We start from the raw sequence: 27,109 nt of genomic DNA on the forward strand, positions 1-27,109 counted from the left end.
GCGGAGGGCTGGCGGGCCGGGGCGCGCGGTCACTGACGACCCCGGGCATTCGGTCTCTGCCCTGCGAAGGTGGGGACTTGGGGCAGCTTTGGCGGCGTTTCTTTTAGGGGCCGCTCCACTGTTTACTTCGGGGGTCCGCTCCCCTCCTCCTCTAAACTGCAGCTGGAGAGGGAAACGGTTGTCACTGGGTTTCCACGGTTCACCGGTGGGCGGATGTGGAGTTAATACTGATTTAGGCACCCGACCACGGGAGGGGCCCCAATGCCTATGTACTAGTTGGTGGGGTCTGGGAGGAGCAGAGATGGTCACACTTAAAAGTTAGAATGCCCTGACCTTCGGAAGGTTACGACTGACCACTGGTGAAAAGCCACAACTTGTGAGCTATGGTCTCGTTTTGTTTGGGAGCTCACTGAGCACTGTACCCTGGGACACAGCCTCTGAACGCTGAGGAGCATCTCCGGAATGGGGGCGTGGGCGAGGTCAGCATCTGTATGATTTTGGTCCAAGTGTTCAGATGGTCAAGCAGCATTTCTGTAGGTTGCTGGTAGTCAGGAGAAAATACGGTTTTGGTGCTTTTCTGAAGGTGGGAAGATACCAGTTTGGGTTCATAAAAATTTTCACCTGGAAGTATCTACTATCTGAAGGCCTATTCTTCGAGTTTTCTCCTGGAACACAGATGCCTCCTTCTTTACTGTCTGAGCCACCAGGTAAGTCCCTGGATGCCTCATTCTTGATCTCCACCCTGAACTCCTTTCAGGGGGTATTGAAGGTCAGGGACTGTTGACTTCATTCTTGTAGAACCAGACGGCAAATGACATTGTCTTAATCTAGTGGAGAGATTTAAAGCTATATTGTTGTCTAGATGCTAAGTTGGCCCCATGGACTGAGGCCCGCCAGGCACCTCTGTCGGTGGGATTCTCCAGGGAAGAATACTGGAGTGGGTTGCTCGTTTCCTCCTCTAAGGAGGTCTGGGTCTTCCTGACCCAGAGAGCGAAGTCGTGTGTCCTGCATTGCAGGCAGATTCTTTAACGGAGCCATCTGGGAAGCCCTAAAGGATATATACAACCTGTCAAAAGAGTAACAACCAGCCCCAGATGGAGCCAAGCCCTTTGTGCCAAGCCCGCATCATCACCAAACTGAAACTCACTACCTGAACTTGTCTGTTTCAGTCTCTGGAAAGATGTCAGAATCAGTCTGGAATTTCCTGGTGGGTATGAGGGTGTTAGAGAGCCTGATAGGATCCCTTCCATCTCCCCCCAAAAATGAGTTAATCTGCTCCCTCTTGATGAAAGTGAAAGAGGAGAGTGAAAAGGCTGGCTTAAAACAACATTCAAAATACTAATATGGCATCCAGTCCCATCACTCCATGGCAAATAGATGGGGAAACAACGGAAACAGTGGCAGACTTTATTTTGGGGGGCTCCAAAAATCACAGCAGATGGTAACTGCAGCCATGAAATTAAAAGACACTTGCTCCTTGGAAGAAAAACTATGACCAACCTAGATAGCATATTAAAAAGCAGAGACATTACTTTGCTGACAAAGGTCTGTCTAGTCAAAGCTATGGTTTTTCCAATAGTCATGTATGGATGTCAAAGCTGAGCGCTGAAGAACTGATGCTTTTGAACTGTGGTGTTGGAGAAGACTCTTAAGAGTCCCTTGAACTGCAAGGAGATCCAACCAGTCAATGCTAAAGGAAATCAGTCCTGAATATTAATTGGAAGGACTGATGGTGAAGCTGAAACTCCAATACTTTGGCCATCTGATGCGAAGGGCCGACTCATTGGAAAAGACCCTGATGCTGGGCAAGATTGAAGGCAGGAGAAGGGGACGATAGAGAATGAGATGGTTGGAGGAAGCACTGACTGGATGGACATGACTTTGAGCAACCTCTGGGAGTTGGTGATGGACAGGGAAGCCTGGCATGCTGCAGTCCATGGGGTCACAAAGAGTAGGACACGACTGAGCGACTGAACTGAACTCTTGTTCTCATCTTCTTTCTACCTCTAAAAGTCCTCTGTCTGTGCAGCTCCTCAGACCTTTCTGCTTGCCATATGGGATGCTGCCCAATTCATGAATGGTTGCATAAAGCCATTAGTTTTTAATTTACTCAGTTGAAGTTATGTTGTTGTTTTTTTTTTAACTGAAGGACAATTGCTTTACAGTATTGCATTGGTTTCTACCAAAGATCAACATGAATCAACCATAGGTTTACCCATGTCCCTTCCCACTTGAACATCCCTCCCACCTTCCCCCCCACATCCCAGCCTTCTAGGTTGTTACGGAGCCCCAGTTTTGTTTTTAACAGTCCTTAGGGAGTCCAGGGTAAAGAAGATAGTGAGCAAAGATCTTAAAAAAAAAAAACAAAAAACAAAAAACTTCACATTACTCACATGATAGCCAGAATGCTGAAAGTTGAAGGTCTTATACATGTTTTTTTTGTTGTTGTTTTTTCAATCATTCTTGTCCTGAATCTGAGTGCTGAAAATTTTGTGGGTTCTCAAAACCTTAAATTGATGCTGATTAAAAAAAGGGGGGTGTGTGGCTTTGGGGATTTTCATTGAGAGGCTCATGAGTCTACAGACCAATTTGAGGAAATCTGACAACTGAAACTTCTAAGAACTGATAGATATTAATTTTGGTAATGTTGGATTTCTGTCAGTAATGTTTTATACTTTTCATCACATAGACCTGAATAGCGTGAAAGTTGCTCAGTTGTGTCCAACTCTTTGCGACCCCATAGACTATACAGTCCATGGAATTCTCCAGGCCAGAATACTGGAGTGGGCAGCCATTTCCTTCTCTAGGGGATCTTCCCAACCCTAGACCTAGGATCGAACCCTAGGTCTCCCGCATTGCAGGTGGATTCTTTACCAGCTGAGCCACAATGAAAGCAGAAGAGTACTGGAGTGTGTAGCCTACTGCCTTCTCCAGGGGATCATCCTGACCCAGGAATCGAACTGGGGTATCCTGCATTGCAGACAGATTCTTTACCAACTGAGCTACCAGGGAAGCCCCATTGGCCTAATATTTTGTCAAATTTATCCCCCCCAAAATCCATATTTAATGCTGTTTTAATTTTTAATGATCGTCATGTGGGATGTTATTTCTCCCACCATGAATTAAACCTGTACTCCCTGAAGTGGGAGCATGGAGTCTTAACCACCAGACTGTCAGGGAAGTCCCACTTCATTCTTTTATGTGACTCAGTGGTCACTATTAACCAGGGCTGGAGTCAGGATGAACTTAAATAGTTGCTGAGGTGTTTTCTTATTACAAGGTCTCCTTAATGTGATTTAAACAGGGGCTAGCACAACACCCCAAGCATGTGGGTGGTTAATAAACATTATCCTGCAATGATGATGATGATGTAAAACTTCTATAGACATAAAGATCAATGACTTATGACTTATTCACCACACACCCTTAATTTTACATTCTTAAAACATAGGTGAGACTCATCAAATTTTCACTTTTATATGCTTGGTCAACATGTTGCTATGGGATAAATTGGAGTCTACAGCTAACCACAAACAATTATTACTTGTACTATTATTAACCGATGTCCACCAATAACATTACATAGCCTATACAACAAAAAGCATCTACTTCCCAGAAGTGCAGCACACTGTTTTATGTTTCCTGTGTCTCATTTATTCAATAGAAATTTTTTTGATGATAAAAAACAATATTGGAATGAACACTCACCCAGAAGCTCGTAACTTAGTGAAAACTATGATTTTTCTAGATAAGGGGGAAAATTGTGTTTCTTTCTGAAGATTAGGACATATTTTGCAACATATTTTGCAATTTTCTTCCCAGAATTATGAAATTTATAACAGAAAGATGATGAAATATATTGAACTGAGAAGCCTTAAGGTCAGAAACTAGCTTTTATTTTTTCACTGTATTTCTTTCTATATTTCTAAATAGAGTCTGGTCTTGTATCGTCACACTGTTTTACGGAACTCACATATTTGTATTTTTTTTTTCAATTGAAGGATAATTGCTTTACAGAATTTTGTTTTCTTCTGCCACATATCAACATGAATCAGCTACAGGTATACATATGTCCGCTCCCTCTTGACGGAGAAGGCAATGGCACCTCACTCCAGTACTCTTGCCTGGAAAATCCCATGGACAGAGGAACCTGGTGGGCTGCAGTCCATGAGGTCGCTAAGAGTCGGACACTGATCGACTTCACTTTCACTTTCATGCATTGGAGAAGGCAATGGCAACCCACTCCAGTGTTCTTGCCTGGAGAATCCCAGGGACTGGGGAGCCTGGTGGTCTGCCATCTATGGGGTCGCACAGAGTCCGACACGACTGAAGCGACTTAGCAGCAACAGCAGCAGCAGCTCCCTCTTGAAAGTATTTGTGCTATTAGCTTTACAAAAGGCTTTTTTTTAACTTTTCAAAAGTACTCATTTTTGGAAGATCTCCCTTACCTTACCTTCAAATAATCTGGGAACAAAACTTTGACTTCGTCCATATTTTTGTAACAAGTTCAGTAGCTTGCTCAAATATTGCTCAAATAAAGGAATGAATGCAATTTTTTCTGTAGTTTTTTTCTTTTTCGCCCCAACACAAGCAACTTGTGGGATCCGAGTTCCCTGACCAAAGCTGGAACCCCAGGCCCAGCAGTGAAAGCTCAGAATCTTAACCACTGAACTACCAGGGGATCCGCTTTTGTTTTTTACACTTGATTTAAAATAACTTCAAAAAGGTTTAGCTAAACATAGAAATAGCTGCCCTCCAAAATTTTATTTCCACCTTCACTACTTGTGATCACCAGTAGGAACAAATCCCCAGCAAGACGGTGAAACATAAAAGAAACAGTACAGGAACAGGGCATGGTCTGTATCACACTCACTTAAGACAAAAATAAGGAAGCTGATATTTCTGAGTGAAAATAATGTACTTTGGGCTGCAGATATTCAACTTTATACTATTAAAAAAATACTACTTACATAGTATAAGAGGCAGTGTATGAATCCTGGCTGCTTACTATTAGAATTTGGTTAGGCTGGTAGCTTATTAGAATTTGGTTAAGCTACCAGCCTTGCCAAGTCTGTCAAAGGAAATAACATCTAACCAACAAGGGGTTGTTTAGTTAGTGAATCAAGCCAGGGTGGCTCCTTCATTAACAGCAAGTGAAGTCAGCAAGCACAGGTTGGTACCAGCCAGCCATTGGTAATAGCTCGACTCTGGGTATTATTCTTGTATCTCAGGGTTGCCAACTGAAAGGCACTCACTATCTGCCTCTACAAGGATGAAGTCAGGAGCCACTGCAGCCCCTGTCTTTCAACAACCCCCTCACCTCAGAGTTCAGGTCTGAGATCAGGAGTGAGGCATCTATGTTCTGGGAAAAACTGACAGAACAGGCCTTCATATATTCAGATATTTTCAGACTTTACAAGCCCAAATTCTTGACTTTCCTTGTGTCTAGAAAAGCAGTGAAATCATTAAAGGGGACACCTGCTCCTCCTTACTAGCAGGAGCTTCTGCAAAATGTGCTTGACTCCACTCATTTCAATTGCTCAGACGTGTCCAACTTTGCACGCCAGGCTTCTCTGTCCATCACCAACTCCTGGGGCTTGCTCAAACTCAAGTCCATCCAGTCGGTGATGCCATCCAACCATCTCATCCTCTGTCGTCCCCTTGTCCTGCCGTCAATCTTCTCCAGCATCAGGGTCTTTTCCAGTGACTCTTGACTCCACTAAAATAACATATAAGCCGACCTTCCCCCCTACCTCTTCGGAACTGTTTCCCAGAGCTCAGTGGCTGTCTTCTAGGCTACAGCTCTCATTTTGCCCCAAATAACTCACAGCTCTGTGTTGTGCAATTTTTCAGTTGACAGGGCGTATAATCAGCCCAGCTCCCAGCTCCAAACCGGAACTTCAGCTCCGAGTATGCTATTCGGGGCTCCACGTGGCGCTCGGAGAAGACCCTGCCTCTCTAAGCACCAGACTGTGAGACAGCTCAGAACACACAGTGACACCAAGTCCTACAACGCGCAGCGTTTCAACGCGTGTTTGTGCGGCGAAAGAAAACGCAGCACATTCCAAGCCAAGAGCAAGGCACGATCTCTCAAAATACGGTCCCATCTCCAGTGAACTAAACACAAAGCCAGCTCAGCTCGGAGAAGGTAGCCTAGCGTCCCCGCCGCTGCCTGGATGAAGACCGGCTCCCGGCGTGCCCCGAGGCCTGCGGCGCTGCGCGCCTGCTGCACGACGGGGGCGGGGCCGCGGCCGTAAAGCAGCGCCCGAGATCACGTGGGTGTGGATGCCAGGCGCCCTTGCTGCGTCTCATGCAAGCGGGTCATGGCCGGCCCGGTGCGGGGCGCAGCAGGGCCTTGGGCCCTGGACTTGCTTCGGGCCCTGCCTCGTGTGAGCCTGGCTAACCTGAGGCCGAACCCGGGCTCCAGGAAACCGGTAAGGCTGGGGATGGCGCGGGAGTCCTGGGGTCGCGGGTCTAGAGACGCTGTGGGAACGAGGGGCGTTTGAGCCCCTGCACTTGAGTGATGCGGGAAGCCTGCCCCGGTAGTCCCAGCTCTCAGGTTCGGGTTTAGAGGAGTAATCGGGTTAACCTGGGCGGGGAGCGAGGTCGCAGGAGGTGCAGATGATTGTTTCATTCAATATTGGGTTAGCATGAAGTGCTTTTCCATTATACCTGTATCTTAAGGGGAAAGATATTTTACGTTCTGCAAGTCACTGAACACAGCTAGAAAAGCTGTTATGGGTATACTGTCACCTTAAAAATCAACTCATTGCTTTCGCCAAGTAAGAAAAAAGTTTTCTTTATAATTTGGTGTGTTGACCTCAGAGCAGTTCGAATAGTGCCTGGCACGTAGTGGGTTTGGCCCTTTCCTGGCTGGAAGGATGAATGAGGGCCTTACCAACAGACAGTGCAGAGGTGAAATATACTTTAAAAAGTGCATCTGCAGCTCATAAAACAGTCTTCTCTCCTTCCAGGAAAGACGACGAAGAGGTCAGAGAAGAGGTAGGAAGTGTGGCAGGGGCCACAAAGGAGAACGGCAGAGAGGAACCCGGCCCCGGCTGGGCTTTGAAGGAGGCCAGACTCCATTTTACCTTCGAATCCCAAAATATGGCTTTAATGAAGGACACAGGTAAGTTTGCTTTGTTTGTGGTTTTATTTTTTTGCTTTGCTTTGCTTCTTAGTGTAAAAATTTGTAATTCTGAGAATCACCAAATGATAGCTTGGTAGAAATTTAAATCCACTTCTTTAAATTAGCAAACTTTTGCTACCCTTCCTTTGAACCATTTTTGGTAATGAAGTTTAGCCTGACTTAGTAGAGGAAAAAAGCCAGAGGTTACACTCAGACCTGCAGAATGGAGGTAATGATGCATGCTCTGGAGGTTTAGAATGATTTTATGTTTAGAACTCTGGCCCACTGTCATCACCCAGCAAATGGTAACTGCTCTTACTTTGAGATCCAGTAATGCATAATTCAGATAGTATGTTAAATTTTTCACATATTTATTTGTATAAATGAGCAAAGTAAATGTAGGAGTTTTATTTTAAACCAACTAAATTGATACAGGAGAGCACGGGACAGAGCTCTGCGTTCATCTGGAGGTCTTATAGGAGGATAAGTCTGGCTGAGTTTTCCATCTGTTGTTGGTTTTTTTGTAGCTTCAGACGCCAGTATCAGCCTTTGAGTCTCAACAGGCTGCAGTACCTGATTGACCTGGGCCGTGTCGATCCCACACAACCTATTGACTTAACCCAGCTGGTCAACGGGCGAGGTGTTACCATCCAGCCATCTAAAAGGGACTATGGAGTCCAGTTGGTAGAGGAGGTAAGTCTGAATTAAATTTTTTTGGGAGTTTTGTAGATGACTGTTTCTGATTTCCATATAATCAACACTATGCCTCCTTTATTTTTATCTCTTTTGATTTGTAACCATTATGTAGTGGTTGATTGTGTTATATTCAGTTGTGGTTTTAGAAAGCCACTGTTCCGTTGTCCTGGGTTTTGTTCCTGTGTATCCATTCAGCTTGCTGCCTCACTCTGTTTGGTTCTCTGTTCAGATGTCATCCTAGTAGGAGGATCTTTTTAACTTTTTTTTTTTCCTTCCAAATTATTTGAGGCTTAAATTATTTTTATTGTGGAGATGTTCTTTATTAAGGAACACTCTCGTATCTGACGGTCTGCCTTATTGTGCCCAAAAGGGTTTTTCTTTGAATATATGAACACCTGATATTTATTACCAAGCAGTGCAGGCATTTTTCATTGTCTTCCTCACTGTAATGTCAGTTTTTTTTGAGTACAGGTGCTTTGACTCATTGCTGTATTTTCAACTGGCTTGTGATAGTCACTCAGTATTTATGGAAGAAACGGATGAATGAAATCCAGTTCTGATTGTAGGGAAGAGGTTTTCTATTTAGAGGAGTTGGCCAGGAGTTTTATAGGCAAATGAACTTGTACACTGCTAATCAATTAATGCCCCCCCACCCCCTTTTTCTTCTGTGTCAATAATACAGTTGATCGCTGTGTAAGTGACTAACTTAGCGTCCACTAGAGGGAAGCATAGTTTATGGGAAAACCTTTCAGATCTTTGAAAAAGTAAACTTGGCGATAAAAGTTTTCCAAATAAATGATTTGAAGAGAGAATACCAAATACAGGATTAAGCCTCGGTATTCTACTTTAGGCATATCAAGGAACATGGTTATAAAGTAACATACGGAAAAACCCATGACCTCATGAGACCTTAAACTGCACATCCTAACAGCTGTGGACATATGTCTATTAAACTAGCAGAAATCATTCTGAAATCTATTGGTTGAGTATGTACAGTTATTCATCATTTACAGCTTTGTAAACCAGTTGCCCTTTTCTGGATTTCAGATTTGCAGTCAATATTGGGTAATAAGATGGTTTTGATCTTTTCAGCATAAAATGACCAATTTAGGAACATGTGTCCTAAAACAAGATAAAAGAAACTTAATTGATATAAAGAAATACTAAATAGGCATCTTACAGCACTGAAAATGCTGGAAGTAACACTAGTGCCCAGAGACAGGGAAATGGTTAAGCAGTCTATGGAATAGTAATGAGAAATGTCAGGTAACGTGGCAAGACCTTGTTTTATTGAGTCAAAGGTCTCATTGATTGTAAAAATGCCTACCAGTATCAGGGAAGGGAGAAATGTGTCTTAGAATTGATGGAATATTTTGAAACTGGGAACCACCTTGTTTCAACCACACGAAAATAGCAGAAAAAATTTTACCACTGCAAAAAGAATGGTAGTGCCACCATCTTTTTATTTTTGTCAGAATCTGTTTTGAAATCAGGCCTAAAGAAAGTGACCAAAGACAGGACTTGAAAAAGTTCAGAATTATTTTTACTTCTGTGGTCTCTGCCTCTTTCGCTCAAGAGGGCTGGTCCCCTCCAGAGCTCAGCTATTTTGTTCTTCCGTTGGCTCCAGCATGCTTGTTCCCCTGTTTAACCATCTCTTGGCCTCTTGCTTACTTGTGGGTCAGGAAGGTAAGCTTCTGTCTGTATCACATGACATAATGTTGTGGTTAGGAACACAGCCACTGGGACTAGGCTCCCTTGCTTTATGTTCTTGGGCAAGTTGCCCAGGCTCTCTGTGCCACCATCTATGGCATTGGTGTCGCAGTAATTCTATTGGTTTAGAGTTGTTTTGAGGGCTAAACAATCTCCTGTTAAGGAGGTGTTGGGAATGGGTGCTTATGATGGTGCCTGCTGAATATGTAAAATGGAAGTCTTATTATCCCTGCTCTTAGGGAATGAAAACTAAGAAAATAGAGTGGCCTAAAGAAATGAGGAACGATTTGGTGGTGTTTGATAGGACCTCTAAGCAGAGGTGTTAAAGTAGGAGCAGCTGCTGGGCTGGAGGCACTCCGGAGGAGAAAACAGGGCAGGGAGGAGGCCCTCGTGATTAGTTTGCTGGCAGCCCAGCCATCTCCTCACACACTTTGTTTTGATGGATGACAGGGCGCTGACACCTTTAAGGCAAAAGTTAACATCGAAGTTCAGCTGGCTTCTGAGCTGGCCATCGCCGCCATCGAGAAGAACGGGGGTGTCGTCACGACCGCCTTCTACGACCCGCGAAGCCTGGGTAAGCTTGTCCTCTCGGGGCTTGAGTCCACTGCCTCACCAGGGCTTGACTTGTTCAGACACCTCGGTTCCTGTTTTGGGAATTTCTGCTAGTGGTGTGGCTTGTGGGGCTCCGTCTTCTGATATACCTCAGCTAGTATGTCATAAAATTTTTTAGAAAAAAAAAATCTGGAGCTTAAATACCCTATGTTTAGAAATTCACTAATTGTTGGTAACCCAGGAGTGACTTTGACCTTCAAGATGCAAACTTTTGAAGATCAAGTGTTTCCATTTGTTTACTTAAGTCTACTAAGTTAAGAAAAAAATAAAAAGTTTTTGGAATTAAGCTCTCATCTTGGAAATACTTTAATAAATTAAAAGAATATCATAAAGAGAAAACCAGTATATATATATCACTAGTATTTGCATCTCTCTTTTTATTAAAAATGTTTTTTAGAAATTCTGTGCAAACCCATCCCATTCTTTCTCCGTGGACAACCCATTCCCAAGCGGATGCTCCCCCCCGAGGCCCTAGTCCCCTACTACACTGACGCGAGAAATCGAGGCTATCTGGCAGATCCTGCCAGATTTCCCGAAGCAAGACTGGAGCTCGCCAAGAAGTATGGCTATATTTTACCTGACATCACTAAAGACGAACTCTTCAAAATGCTCAGTTCTCGGAAGGATCCACGGCAGATTTTCTTTGGTCTGGCTCCCGGATGGGTGGTGAACATGGCAGACAAGAAGATTCTGAAACCTACGGATGAGAAGCTGCTTGAGTACTACAGCTCCTGAGCTCCGTCCAGGGGAGCCAGTGGTAGGGCACTGGAAGGGGTGCTGACACATGTTTCCCACTGCATTGGCTCAGTTTGTGTTTCTGCAGAGGATGATGTTTTCTGTGTAATCACGCCTTTTTTTTTTTTTTTTAATCAAAATTAAAAATACAGTAAGCAATGACTGCGTGGAAGATGTGGATCTGTGTGTGTCTCAGCAACATGAGCTCGCTGGCACGCTGCCCGAGGGAGTAGGCAGCTCTTAGACCATTTCCCCTTGAGTTTTCCATCATCTTCCCATTCAGGTCTTGTCTTATTGTTGCAAATCAGAATGAATGCAGATGGGCTGGGCTTGCTTTGTTGTCCTCTCGGTGGGGGTCCGAGGGCTGCTGATGAGCTGGTGTGCCTCTTGGTTAGCCCTGAGGATCCTCTTACCCAGAGTCAAGACAGCAAGCCTTTAACCCAGACTGATGAAGATGTTGGATGGGAGTGTAAGGCTGGTGAATAGTTTCTAAGTATTGCAGTGTTTTCTGGCAAGATTGAAATGAAAATTCCAAGTGAATTCATTTTTCTCAACTCTGGCAAAGCTGTCGAAAATAATCAAACCATTAACATTTTTTTTCTTTGAAGAAGGTAAATATTCCAATTGATATAATTTTATTTATTTCCTAGACTTTGGAAACCTTTGTTTTGCAGTCGTTTTAAATGCTTTTGAAGAAAATGGTCAGTGGTTATATAAGCTATAAGAACAGTTGGTAACGTGAAAATTAAACTGTTAATGTAAAAGGTTTAGCAGTCAGTAAGCTTTTTTAGCTTTGCAAAGATCTGTTGTATCTAAACCACGTGGAAGCTTAATTTATCCTGATGTAATTAAATCTTGAATAATTCCTGGTAATTCTTCTACAGTAGAATTAAAATGATTGCTGTTTATTTTATTAAAATTTTTCTTAAAAACCTAAACAGTGCATTATTTTGTCAATTTATCTACCTCAGATATTGCTGGTATAATATTCAATTGATGAAGTAATTTATGTGCCAAGAGGATATTTCAGTTTATGCAGGATTATTTAGTTTGGTTTGTTATTAAGCCATTTCATAGTATCCAGAACTCATAAGAATCAATACTAGGATTACCTTTTCTGATAGTCACCTGTGAATTTCAGAGGATAGGCAACAATTTTAAAACACGCTTTTATTTCCAGGACACCCGGTGACAAGAGTTGGCAGTGCTGGGATTAGATTTGGCTCCACTGATTGGAGCCCCGGGTCTCAGTGGCTTGAATGAGATCAGGTTTCTCGTTCTCTGAAGTGGAGTGTAGCAATCACTGTAGGGTCGACTGGTCTCTCAGTCCCTGGCTTCCCCCAGTCCTAGAGAGAGGTGCATCTTTAGGACCCAAATACAACCCACACAGAGCCGCTTTCCCCAAGACGAGTCTGGAAGCTGCCACACAAAACGTGCACTACACCCATCCCACTGGCCAAAGCTTGGCTACAGCCCTTTTCTAACACAAGGGGCTGAAGTCTTTTCTTTGGCAGCTTGTGTTCTCAGCTGAAAAACCCTGATGGGTGAATCACGAGTGGGAATGTTGACAACCAGCAGTGGGGGTTGATGCCTCTCTGGTATTGACCAAACTTCAACCCTGAGGTTAGTTGACTTAAATTAGACAAACATCAAAAAAAAGTGCAGAATTCATTATTTCTGTGCTTAATAGTAGGGGTTTCTGAGGTGGCTCAGTGGTAAAGAACCCACCTGCTAACGCAAGGAGGTGGGTTTGAGTCCTGGGTCAGGAAGATCCTTCGGAGGGAGAAAGGGCAACCCATTCCAGTATTCTTGCCTGGAGAATTCCATGGACACAGGACCCTGGTTGGCTGCAGTCCGTGAAGTCACAAGAGAGTCGGCACAACTGAGCATGTGCTTAATGGTATATTCACTGTTCTGTTCAGTAAGTTATAAAACTAAGTGAATAATTCATCAATCTGGGTAAGAATGATGTTTTTGAAGGAGAGGGATGATAAAGAACCAGACACCATCTGCTTTTTTTCCGTGTCTCCTTTTTCTAAACATTTTGACCATCAAGCTGTCTTAGGCTGCCTGTGTTAGATTCTAGAAAGTTATATGGAATACTGTATGTGGAAGAAGAGAGAGATTGCAAAGAAAAACAGCAAGGTACACAGAAAACATGTTTTTGATGATTACAGTGGTTCATTAAGAGAATACACTTTCATTTTTTAAAGTCACTGGGAAAGGTCCTCAAAAACTTTCTATCATGAAAGTAGCCAATGCCTGTTTTGAAATTATGTAATACTGAAGTCTAAAAAGTGAAAGTCCATATTGTCTTACTGTTAACTGGTTCCTGACCTACTTCCCAGAGGTGAGAAAACCACTGGTTGGTTTGGAGTCCTTTTTTTTTTTTAATCAAAACGGCATAGACGGCAAATAAAGGCAGTTACCTTGTTACATCTAATACCGTTTCAAAAACGCTTTCCATTAGAGTAAACAGCACCTTTTTTCTTTCCCTTTTTTTTTAAAATTATGAAAATATGATGACACATTTATGGGAGACTTGGAAAATACAGACCAAAGTTACTTGTAATTCCACTACATAATTACGATTATTTTTTTTTAGTAGATTTTTAGTTTTGATGTCAAACTCTCAAAAATTAATAGAAGAGAAAAAAAAATTAATAGAAGAGATATACAGAAAAGTGGGTATAGTAGACCTGAAAAGCACCATGAACTAATTCAACATAATTAAGATTTGTACAGTTTTCATGCAACAGTAGGATACAAATTTGAAGTTTCCATAGACTATAAGCTAGGAGACACTGGAACATATCCAGGGGCATGAACGAAGGTGCATAAGTGTCATAGTCTAAAAGTATTGAAACGTTACAGTCTGTTCTCTTGTCATTGTGGAATTGTGTTAGAAATCAATATCAAAAGTTAATTGAAAATAACCCACATATTTTCAAGTGCAATGTGACCTTTACTGAGAGAGATACTTAGCCGTTGAAAGCCTTAGTGAAGTTAGACTGAAAAAAACACAGGGCGATTGCAGAGAAGAAAGCATTTAAATGAGAAATTAATATCAAACTTATAAAACCCCATGTATTTGGAAATTAAATGTCCACTTCTAAATGATGTCGACTCTTATTCTTAACTAAGCTATTCACATAGGCCTCGCTGGTGGCTCAGATGGTGAAGAGTTCACCTGTAATGTGGAGACCTGGGTTCGATCCCTGGGTCAGGAACATCTGGAGAAGGAAATGGCAACCTGCTCCAGTGCTCTTGCCTGTAGAATCCCATGGACAGAGGAGCCTGGCTGGCTACAGTTCATGGGGTCGCACAGAGTCGGACAGGACTGAGTGACTAGCAAGCCGTTCACACAGGGTCCGTTAGATAAGTCCCTTCACCCTCCTGGCTGAAGCGTGGTGACCGGTACTGTTTGTAGCACAGGCTCAAATACCGTGATGATTGAGTTGTCTTGGGCTGAGGAAGGCTTCTATGACCTCAACCTTTTGTGCAGAAATGAACTTCCTTACATTTAAGCACATCCTGTCCTGTGTCCATCTGGAGTGGACCACTTGTCTCTGCAGAGTGTGGGCCTCGCTGTGGGTGGGCTACTACCACCGCCCACCCCCACCCCCCGGCTGTGCTGCTGGAGCTCGTCTCGTGATTCAGTTCACAGCCGTGTTGGGGGGCCCCGACAGGCAGTTCTTCAGGAGACGTGAAGGGGGGAGGTAATCACGGGCAAGTGGATGATGGGACCTCAGCTTCCAGCCCCAGAAAGTACTCAAGAGGCCCTTAGGAGTGTCCCCCGCGCCCAGTAAATGACTCAGCTACCCGGAGCCGCAGTGAGAGTGGAGAAGGAGGCGGGCAGACACCAGACTTGCTGAAGTTGGTGGTCTCGGGCCCTCCAGGTGGAGGGGAAGTCAGGAGAGAACGATAAAGGGAAGAATGAAAACAGGAAACAGGTGCCTGGTGATGCGTCACGCCAGGGAGCACTTGCTCGGGGCTCGGGGCTTAGTCACAAACAGCTGTATCCTGGCCTTAATCTCGTAGTCCTGCAGCTCATTCTCAGCGCAGGCACGTTCCACATAGTCTGTCCACTCGGCTCTCATCGGGGTCAGCAGAGAGACTGGAGCCGCGTTATATAACAGTGCCCTGTGCCAGGTCATTTCCAAGACAGCAGGTCTAAGTAGGAAAGCCACACGCCCTCCATTTACATCCCAGTCCTGCCTGGTGTGACGTAAGCCTGTTCTCACCGGACATGGCCTGTGCGTGTCTGCAGAGAAGTCTTCAGTTGATATGGGTTAGAAAAGATCTTTTAGTGCCTGAAAGTAATTACTGTGGATTGCTTTGGCTTATTTTCCTTTTCTTTGGCCGTGCCTCTTGGCATGGGGGTTCTTAGTTCCCCGACCAGAGATCAAACCCACACCCCTTGGCAGTGAGAGCATGGAGTCCTAACCATTGGACCCCCAGGGATTTCCCCTCTTTTCCTCTTTTAATGTCCCTTTGTTCTTTGGGTTGCGGGTAGACTCTGCAGTGGCAGAGCTAGTGTCCGACAGCAGCAGCAGGTCTGCTGAGCATGTGTCAGAACAAAGCACACTCCCTGGCGTCAGTGAGTGTAGACCCTGTGCTGTGTCAGGAGGATTGGCTATGGCGTGCATGGCATAGCCTTGCATCTGTAAACCTCGGTGATGATCTAGGCTTTCACGGAAGCCGGCTTACCCGGCTCGCATCGTCTAACTGCAACACCCACTCCTTCTGTCTCCTGTGGCTAGGGACTCACTGGGTTACCTGGGCAGGAGACTCACCCGGTTACCTGGGCAGAGGCTCCAGGCGTGGAGGCCAGTGTGCAGACTGGTCAGGAGAATTTCCCTGGGCTCAGAATCTAGTACTAGTTATGTGACCGCTGCTTAACCTCTCTGAGCCTCCACTTGACCATCTGAGAAATGCTGGATAATGACAGATCCTAACATATCCGGTGATGATGGGGACTGAGAGAAATCAGTGTGTGAAGCACTTACCACTGCGCCTGGCACAGAAGTGCCTCTAAGCGCTCATGAATTAAGCATCTTACGTGGCCCACCTCTTATGTGATTGTTTATTGTTCAGTCACTGAGTCAGGTCCAACTCTTTTGCGATGCCTTGTACTGTAGCCCACGAGGCTCCTCTGTCCGTGGGATTTTCCAGGCAAGAATACTGGAGTGGGTTGCCATTTCCTTCTCCAGGGGATCTTCCTGACCCAGGGAACGAACCTTCATCTCCTGAATTGCAGATGGATTCTTTACCTCTGAGCTTCCGGGGATGCCCTGTGTATATCTATCTTATAGTTTTATAATCATCAAAGTAATTTTAATTTCTTTCATATAAATATATTACTTAGTCATTCACTTCTCCAGGGGATCTTCCTGACCTGCTCACTTGGCCAAAGGCCAGAGATCAGACTGCACTTGACCTTCTAACACATGCTGCTCCGTGCTGGTCACCACAGAGGATGTACTGACACTTGAGTTTCCCCAGATGTGAAATGAGAAACACATTTACTGCGCAGAGCAGTTGTCAGCATTTCTGGCTCAGGATTTAAGTTCCTTGTGAATTACAGAATAACCTGGGTACTGTTGGAAGAAATCAAGAAATACTAGGTTTTGCCTTCTGGTCTCTTATCTCATAAATAAATTTGAATGCTACTAGTCTAGGTTTTAAGAGGTTGCATTTTTAAAATAATTACTTTCACATTGAAAGTAAAATGAAAAGGTTTTTAAAGAGGAAGTTTTTCTGTTTGTTTTAGTGAGCTCTAGACACTTGCATCTTTCAAAGAATAAATCCTTTAAAGACCAAAAGGCAAAACCTGGTGGGTTAAGTGGGTTGGGATAAGACGTCTGTCATCCACTAAGCCTAAGCCCCAATGCATGCTTTCGTCAGAGAGCCTGGCAGCGCTCACTGCTCTGAATCAATCACAGAAGTAGCCATGATCTTGCTAATCCTTGTAAATCCAGGCTCAAAGCATGGTACAGTCCCTCTGCAGCAAAGGAATTCTTGTCTCCAGTGGGAGAGGCCAGTCGGGAGCGGTTTGTGTGTTGTGTCAGTGTTCAGGTCTCTCCTTTGATGCCCTCACAGTTTTGTGTATACCATCTGCCTTCTTCCCACAGCTGTGGTTGTTCAGTCACCCAGTTGTGTCCAACTGTTTGTGGCCCCATGGACTGCAGCACACCAGACTTCCCTGTCCTTCACCATCTCCCGGAGCTTGCTCAAACTCATGTCCATTGAGTCGGTGATGCCATCCAACCATCTCGTCCTCTGTCGCCCCCTTCTCCTCCTGCCTTCAATCATTCTCAGCATCAGGGTCTTTTCTAATGAGTTGGCTCTTCGCATCAGGTGGCCAAAGTCCACAGCTGTGGACTTGCTGGCAAAACTTTCCACGGGACCCTTTCCACTGTAGAGTCAACTCAGTCCTCCTCCTCTGTGGCCTGGCTGATGCCTGTGTCTCTCCAATAAATACTGCCGAAGTCTTTCCCTAAGAACTCCGGCTTATCGAGATATGAGTTATGTCCAGGAAAGGTGTTCAGGTGTCCAACTGAGTTGTGACACATTTATACACTCAACTACCCTCTCCATGGTTACCTCTTGTCCATTTCTAGTCAGTTCCTTCCCTCATATCCTAACAGCTGGCACCCAGTGATCTTGTTAGGGGAAGCACACTGATTGAAACCGCCCACCCTGGCCAGGCACCATGGTAACCATTTGCATGAGTTGTTTTGTGACAGGAGATTCTGATAAGGAATAGGAAACTAATAAGCCCACCACCAACCAGACAAGTTCAGGAAAGGTTGAAAGGAGACACCGTGTGTCCATCCACTTCCCAGAATCCCTCTCACTAGCATCCATCTTGGCTGAACGATGCATGCACCACCAGGAAAGACCCTGAATTAGAATGATTGGCCAAAGACCACCCGGAAACTAATCCCATCACCATAAAACCCAAGACTGTGAGCCGCGCAGCAGAGCAGTTCTCCTGGGTTCCCTTACCCTGCTACTCTCCACCTGGGTGCCCTTTCCCAAAAAAATCTCTTGCTTTGTCAGCGCATGCATCTCCTCGGACAATTCATTTCCGAGTGTTAGACAAGAGCCCAGTTTCGGGCCCTGGAAGGGGTCCACCTTCCTGCAACAATCTGACTTCTGTCCCCATGATTTTGCCTTTTCCAGAATTTCCCTCCTGGGCTTTGGAGCATCCTGAGTGTGGCTTTCTTCACTTGGCACAAGGCCTGTGGAGGGCTTAGCCGTGCCGCTGTTTCTTCAGGTGGTTCTGCCCTTTGATTCCTGAGTGCCGCTCCTGCCCTTTGATTGCTGAGTGCCTCTCCATTTCGTGGCTTTGCCACAGCCTGCCACATCATGATAAGCTTCAGACCTCTGCACGCTGACGTGTGTATAAGTAGTGTGTTCTTTGCCACGGCAGCACACGTGTTCCATTACACAATCTGCTTACTCATCCACCTGGAGAAGGGTAATTGCCTGGCTTATAGTTTTTGTCTATCACAAATCAAGCTGCCACAAACATTTGTGTACCAGTCTCTGGGTGTGTGCTTCCTTTGCTCATGGATAAACGCCTACAATCACATACCAGGCTGTTGTCTGAAGTCATTTAACCATTTTTTATCCCCCTCCCACCCCTGAGCAAGATCCCATGTACGCCTCGTTCTCACCAGCACTTGCAGGGCCAGCTTGTTCAGTTCTGACTCTTGTAATAGGTCTTATGGAATTAATTAAAGAAACCTCAGCTGTTTTCTTGAGTGTTTTCATCATCAGTTGATGTTGAATTTTGTCCATTTCTTTTTCTGTGTCTTCGAGATGATCATGTGGTTTTTGTATTTTATTCTATTTTGGGGGTATTACATTGATTTTCAGATATATTGAACAAGACTTGCAGATCATTGATAAACCCCACTTGCTTTTTTTTTGTTCTTGAATTTGGTTTGCTAGTATTTTGTTCATGATTTTTGTGATGTCTTGGTCTGGCTTGGTATCAATATAATACTGGGCAAATAGAATGATTTGAAAATATTTCCTCCTTGTCTTTTTTTAAGAATCTATGAAGAATTGAGCCCCAGCCCAACCCCCTGGGGATGCTGGTCCTGAGCCCAGTCCCTCTGTGGAGTCACATTGACTGGAACTAAACACACCCCCTAGTATCAGAAAGGGAGCTGTCCTAACGCATCCGAAATGCTTGCATCTCCGGTAATGGAGGGAAGATTTCCAGAGAAAGCCCAAGCGCTGCCGGGTATTGTTTGAAGTTGGAGAAGCTGTTGTCAGAGCCCCTGCCTCACTTCCACGTGGGCCCCTGGTGTGCACCCGTGGCTGTGGTCTCCAAGACAGGGTACGTGTCCAGACCTGGGAGAGGTCACTGCAGACCTCACACACATACCACACACACCACACATGTACCACACACATATACACCCCCCCACATATACACACATGCCACACACACACACATCACATATACACATACACACCACACATGTACCACACACATATACACCTCCCACATATACATACCCCCCACATATACACACACGCCACACATACACACACCACACATACACACCACACATATACACCCCCCAACATATACACCCCCCCACATATACACACACACCACACACACACCACACACACACACACACCCCACACATATACACACCACACATATACACATACACACCACACATGTACCACACAAATATACACCCCCCACATATACACACACCACACACACACACCACACATATACACCCCCCCACATATATACACACACGCCACACACACACACCACACATATACACACACACCACACATACACAGGCACACATATATACCACACACACAAACACACCCACACACCCACACCACACATATACACATACACACCACACATACACACACACACACCCCACACACACCATGCATATACACATACACACCACACATATACACCCACACATACATACCACACATATACACACACACACCACATATATACACACCACACATGTGCCACATACATCTACACCCCCTCCACATATACATACCCCTCCACATATACACACACACCCCACACATACACACACCACACATATACACCCACACATATACACATACCCCCCCACATATACACACCCCCCACATATACATACCCCCCCACATATACACGCACACACACCACACACACCACATATACACCCGCACATACACACCACACATATACACATACACACCACACATGTACCACACACATATATACCCCCTACATACACACCCCCACATATACATACCCCCCTACATATACACACACACCACACACACCACACACACCACACACCACACACACACAAATACACACCACATACACATACCCCCCCCACACACACACCACACATATACACCCCCCTCACATATACCCACCACCCACATATACATACCCCCCCACATATACACACACACCACACATACACACACCACACACACAAACATACCACACACACATACACACCACACATGTCCCACACATACCATACAAATACACACACACCACCCACATACATACACCCCCACCTATATGCACACATGCACCACACACATACACACCACACATATATACACACACACCACACAAACACACACACACCACACATACACACACACACCACACACATACACCCCCCCCCCACACACACATCTTAGCCTTCAGAAATGAGGCTAGGCTGCCACCTAGTGACCACATATGAGACTGCAGGCATTTCCAGGTGTGACCTTGGTCCTCCTTGCTGCTGCTGCTGCTGCTAAGTCGCTTCAGTCATGTCTGACTCTGTGAGACCCCATAGATGGCAGCCCACCAGGCTCCCCCGTCCCTGGGATTCTCCAGGCAAGAACACTGGAGTGGGTTGCCATTTCTTTCTCCAATGCATGAAAGTGAAAAGTGAAAGTGAAGTTGCTCAGTCGTGTCTGACTCTTTGCGACCCCATGGACTGCAGCCCACCAGGCTCCTCCGCCCATGGATTTTCCAGGCAAGAGCACTGGAGTGGGGTGTGGTCCTCCTTAGTTAGGAGGTACTCATGCTCTGTACATTCAGCACACCTGAAGCATTCGCACAGCAGGCACAGTGCTAGGCACGGGGGCTGCTACAGTGAGAAAGGTGGAGTGACTGGCCTACACAGACCAGTAGAAGGGAACGAGGAGCCAAGGGAAGGAGTAATGAAATCACAGAGCCCGAAGTGCCACACGTAGCCTGCTCCCAACACTCTGGTTCATCCTCCGTTTTAAAGGAATTGAGACCAGCATGTGGGCACAGCAAACCCAAGTTCTTCCTTGGCTGCAGTTGGTGATGGAGGAGGAGGGAGAAGGGAAGGGGGAACCAAAGTAGCAGCAAAGGATCCACTCTGATTCTCACTCAGCTCTCCCTAAGATCCTGTAAAGCTTGAGGTGTCCAGTTGCCCATTTCCAACACTGATGTTCACAGCACCTCCTAACATTTTAAGGGTACGGAATAGACAAACTCTTAATTTCTGGGACTGTATATCCTCACACACATTTGAAAGCTGGCTGCAGACTACCTAAAAGAGATGTCCCAGGAATTATGTGCTCACGAGCTGGGGTTACACGTGGTGGCAAAGTGGTTTAAAGCCACAGGTTTTGGATGAGGTGGTCCCATGGGGGCTGCTTCCCCAAGGGGCTTTAAAACTCAAACCTCAGCGGCCTCCCCTGCAAGACAGCAAGAGCATGATCCCTTCCTCAGATGGCTGTGGTGCTGGTGAAAGAGAGGATGTGCGTCCTTGGCAGGTGGTGGGCAGAGCAGAGGTCCAGGAAGCAGGGGAGCTCGTTATCCCTGAGAAGACATCGGGTGGACAGCTTCAGGGAGGATGGACCCAGTGACACAGCAGAACCTCGGGTGCACACTCACTGGGTCCACGCCTGCCAGAAGGGGTTCATTGTATGCCCACCTGTTTTAGTTCCCTCATCTGGAAAATTCATCTCCCAAGACCAGTGGGCTGGGCACCTGCTATAATTCAGCTGATGACACCTGCCAGGGAGGTGAAATAGAACACAGGAAGATTGCTCTCAGAGCTGCTCACAGTTAGGCAGTGGGCGCAGGAGCAAGTGAACACATTCTAAATGTTGTACAGTAAGTCCCCTGCACACGAACCTTCAAGTTTCAAACTTTCAAGGATGCATACGTGCCCCTGTGTGCCAGCTGTTGTACTGTACTACTGTACTTTTCAAGGGCCTTGTACTGTAAAGGGCCTTGAAATGTTTATTTTTTATTTTTGTTTTTGAGTATTATTTGTGTGGAAAAATCTTATAAACCTGTTACAGTACAGTACTATATAGCCAATTGTGCTGGTTGTACTGGGTTAACATTGTCGGACTTAAGAATATCCTCTCAGAATGGAACTTGTTCGTATGTAGGGGACATATGGTATTAACAAAATAAGGGTTGAGCATTAATGGGAATTCACTTAGGGCAATTAGCTTTTCTGCAGTTAGTAATCAACATCACCAGTTCAACTATACAGTGCCCTTTGTAGAAAATGGAGGAAATGAGTCTGGCTTTTTTAGAATTTTTACCATGAAAAGGTCTTTGTGAAATGTTAGTCTCTTGGTCATGTCTGACTCTTTGTGACCCCATGGACTGTTGCCCACTAGGCTCATCTATCCATGGAATTCTCCAGGCAAGAATACTGGAGTGGGTTGCCATTCCCTTCTACAGGGGATCTTTCCCTACCCAGGGATTGAACCCGTGTCTCCCACATTGCAGGCAAATTCTTTACCGTCTGAGCCACCAGGGAAATCCTTACATATAATTACAACCTTTTAATTCTTTTTAGATGACTCAATTCAGTTCAGTTCAGTTGCTCAGTCGTGTCCGACTTTTTGCAACCCCATGAATCGCAGCACGCCAGGCCTCCCTGTCCATCACCAACTCCTGGAGTTCACTCAAACTCATGTCCATCCAGTCAGTGATGCCATCCAACCATCTCATCCTCTGTCGTCCCCTTCTCCTCCTGCCCCCAATCCCTCCCAGCATCAGGGTCTTTTCCAATCAGTCAACTCTTCGAATGAGGTGGCCAAAGTACTGGAGTTTCAGCTTTAGCATCAGTCCTTCCAATGAACACCCAGGACTGATCTCCTGTAGAATCCTGGGTGTAGAACACCCAGGACTGGTTGGATCTCCTTGCAGTCCAAGGGACTCTCAAGAGTCTTCTCCAACACCACAGTTCAAAAGCATCAATTCTTCGGTGCTCAGCTTTCTTCAAAATCCAACTCTCACATCCATACATGACTACTGGAAAAACCATAGCCTTAACTAGACAGACCTTTGTTGGCAAAGTAATGTCTCTGCTTTTTAATATGCTATCTAGGTTGGTCATAACTTTCCTTCCAAGGAGTAAGCATCTTTCAATTTCATGGCCGCAATCACCATCTGCAGTGATTTTGGAGCCCAAAAAAATAGTCTGACACTGTTTCCACTGTTTCCCCATCTATTTCCCATGAAGAGATGGGACCAGATGCCATGATCTTTGTTTTCTGAATGTTGAGCTTTAAGCCAACTTTTTCACTCTCCTCTTTCACTTTCATTAAGAGGCTTTTTAGTTCCTCTTCACTCTCTGCCATAAGGGTGGTGCCATCTACATGTCTGAGGTTATTGATATTTCTCCTGGCAATCTTGATTCCAGCTTGTGCTTCTTCCAGCCCAGCGTTTCTCATGATGTACTCTGCATATAAGTTAAATAAGCAGGGTGACAATATACAGCCTTGACATACTCCTTTTCCTATTTGGAACCAGTCTGTTGTTCCACGTCCAGTTCTAACTGTTGCTTCCCGACCTGCATATAGGTTTCTCAAGAGGCAGGTCAGGTGGTCTGGTGTTCCCATCTCTTTGAGAATTTCCCACAGTTTATTGTGATCCACACAGTCAAAGGGTTTGGCATAGTCAATAAAGCAGAAATAGATGTTTTTCTGGAACTCTCTTGCTTTTTCCATGATCCAGTGGTTGTTGGCAATTTGATCTCTGGTTCCTCTGCCTTTTCTAAAACCAGCTTGAACATCTGGAAGTTCACGGTTCACGTATTGCTGAAGCCTGGCTTGGAGAATTTTGAGCATCGCTTTACTAGTGTCTAATCATCAAATTCATGGAAATTCCATGAACCAGCAGCATTGGAATCTCCATGGAGCTCTTTAGCAGTTTAGAATATCCAGTCCTCACCTTTCAGCTGAGTAAGAGTCTTCCTTTTAACAAGATCCCAGATAATTTCTGTACACCTTCAAGTTTGAGACGCTCTGGTACCAGACATGGAGCTTGCATGTTGCAGTATCTCGTCTAGACCACTAGGAGGAGCCATTTCCTCGAGTTTTTTATACTTAAGGGCGACTTTAGACCCATAGCGTGAGTCGTTTCTTTCGTGGTTTTTTTTTTTTGTAATAATGTTCTTTTCCTCTACTGAAATAACGTTTTGCTCTTTAAATGAAGAGAAAACAAATATAATAGCAAAAACTTTTATGTGCAACATATACAGTTGTATTTGAGGAATAACTGTGGAGAAGGAATATTTTAAAGTCTAAAACATTTTAGAAAGACTGGCACAATGTTTGCTCTAAAAGCCCAGGCAAATATCTGAAAATGACATGACATTGTTTGTATGATATGTTGGGATGGTGCTACAATAAAAATAGTTATAGTAAATTGAAGAACTTCGGCTTTTAACTACAGGTGTCTGTGTGTGTGAGTGTGTGTGTGTGTGTGTGTGTCTAGTTTATTTCAAGGAGTACATCCATCAGAGAAATGTGAAAAAAAATGTAAGAAGAAGGATGGCGTCATTTTATCAAGACATAAATAAACCACGATGAACCTTTAACCCGTGGAACCTCCTCATCAAAGACTTCTAGTCAAGGTCACCGGTAAAAATGAACTTCCCGCTTCTTTCCTTCAGAATAAACAAAGAAATTTATAAATTGAGATTCCAGGCTTACCAGCTCCGGGGACTCTGTGGCTGGGCTAAGTGACAGAGAGGAAGCGTGGAGCAGCCGCTTGCCCTGCACTCCTGGGCCACCCTGTGATGGGAGCCCAGCCCTCTGGGCAGAGTTAGGCCCCCTGGGAGCTCCCGGGAGCACTTTTCTTCTCCACCTCAAGGTTTCAGGAGCGGGTTCCTTGGAGAGAGGTTCCCAACCCTGTGGGCCCCACTGCCCTGGAGAGTTGAGAGGCTCTCTTCTATCAGCATCACTGACTCAACGGACATGAACCCGAGTGCAGGCCTGGCATGCTGCACTCCATGGGGTCGCAAAGAGTTGGACACAATCAGTGACTGAACAACAATTTCAATCAGCAACTGGTCCTCTTTCAGTCCGAGCAGATATTCACCTCTTTGCTGCTGGGGTAAGATACAAATGAAGCCTTATCCCCCAACCTGATAGAGAAAGGAGAAATTCAGAGTTGTTCATGACTGCATGACGCCTGCAGCACTCACCAACGATGCAATAAAAACCAAAGAACCTGGGGGCTGTGGGCAAGTGTGGAGCTGGCTCTCTCTGACTCCGTGCTGGGGACTGCATCTGGGCACAGCTGGGTGGTATTTACTGAAACGCCAAATACTCATGTTTTGGGCTCCAAGCCACATCCTAAGCTATCACCGGCGTTGGAACACTTGAAACCTGACATCTGATGCTGACAAAGTGTCAGTGGATACTTTGTTGTGCAGTCACTCAGTCGTGTCCAACTCTTTGCAACCCCATGGACTGCAGCACGCCAGACTCCTCTGTCCTCCACTGTCTCCTGGAGTTTGCTCAGATTCATGTCCATTGAATCAGTGATGCTATCTAACCATCTCATCCTCTGTCACCCTCTTCTCCTGCTTTCAGTATTTCCAAGCACCAGGATCTTTTCTAATGAGTCAGCTCTTCACGTCAGGTGGCCAAAGTATTAGAGCTTCAGCTTTAGCATCAGTCCTTCCAATGAAATTCAGAGTTGATTTCCTTTAGGATTGACTGGTTCTATCTCCTTGCAGTGCAAGGGACTCTCAAGAGTCTTCTCCAGCACCACAATTAGAAAGCATCAGTTCTTTGGTCCTCAGGCTTCTTTATGGTCCAACTCTCACATGCATACATGACCACTGGAAAAACCATAGCTTTGACTAGACAGACCTTTGTTGGCAAAGTAATGTCTCTGCTTTTTAATATGCTGTCTATGTTTGTCATAGCTTTCATTTCAAGGGAAGGCAAGTGCCCCTCTTCCCCTTCCTCTTCCTGGGTGCCTGTGCTGTTGATTCCCATTTTACAGACAAAACAAAGAGTTTTGGTCCCTGTAGCTGATGACTCATCAAATCAAGATTTCAAAGTATTTCCCTTAGAAACACCAAATTGCACCAAAGGCGAATGCAAGGGGGAGGGACAGATGGTTGTAAAGGGTCAAAGGTCTTCTATTTTTCACGAAGGATTGCAAAATGATGGCTTTTCCAGTGGGGCATCAGCTGCCTCCCTGGGGCCCCCGGTCACTCATGCAGTAGGCACCGGGCACTGGAAGAGGGTGTCCTGGCCCTTGTTCCACAGGCTCCTCCGAGGGCCCCACCCAGGGGAGGGCCTTTCCCATCCCCCACTCTGCTTGCATATGGGGGAAGGTATGTGAGCCGTCCTGGTCAGAAATAGGATTCAGTGTTCTGAGTCCATTATCACACAAAAGAAAACTATCAAGGCTGTTCTGGGCTCCCAAGAACATACACAATCACCGAGCTAAGCTGAAATAATTAGAGATGGAAAAAACTGTACGTATGCACTTGTGCTGACCCGTAAAGAACATGCCTCCCTTGCTGGGATGTCTCTGAGCCGATCTGAGTCCTGGCTGCCGGATACACATCTTTGAACTTCATCCCAAGGAGAGCAGACCTCAGGCTACCTGGCAGAGCTGAAGAAATATGTATATGTATATATTTCAGAGTTTTTCCTTAGAGGTTATTATAAAATATTGAGTATCATTCCCTGTTGCTGCAAATGTTTCTTAAAAGCAGAAAAGAACTGGGCTTTCCTGGTGGCTCAGTGGTAAAGAATCCACCTGCCAAGGCAGGAGACACAGGTTCAATTCCTGGTCCAGGAAGATCCCACGTGCTGTGGAGCAACTAAGCCCGTGTGCCACAACTACGGAACCTGTGTTTTAGAGCCCGGGATCTGCAACAAGAAAAAGAGAAGCTGCATTGAGAAGCC

The 27,109-nt window shown here is 45.3% G+C and overlaps 1 protein-coding gene across 1 annotated transcript; it reads left to right on the forward strand.

Moving 5' to 3' along the window:
* Positions 1-6,247: 6,247 nt before the first annotated feature.
* MRPL15 (mitochondrial ribosomal protein L15) lies at positions 6,248-11,820 on the forward strand. Its single transcript, XM_010838961.1, has 5 exons — positions 6,248-6,434; positions 6,975-7,129; positions 7,657-7,822; positions 9,986-10,109; positions 10,545-11,820. Exons 1-5 carry the CDS (start codon positions 6,324-6,326, stop codon positions 10,880-10,882), a joined length of 894 nt encoding a protein of 297 aa, XP_010837263.1. The 5' UTR covers positions 6,248-6,323; the 3' UTR covers positions 10,883-11,820.
* Positions 11,821-27,109: the final 15,289 nt, after the last annotated feature.

The sequence above is a fragment of the Bison bison genome, unplaced genomic scaffold, assembly GCF_000754665.1.
Source record: "Bison bison bison isolate TAMUID 2011002044 unplaced genomic scaffold, Bison_UMD1.0 scf7180017864108, whole genome shotgun sequence".
NCBI classification, from domain to species: domain Eukaryota; kingdom Metazoa; phylum Chordata; class Mammalia; order Artiodactyla; family Bovidae; genus Bison; species Bison bison.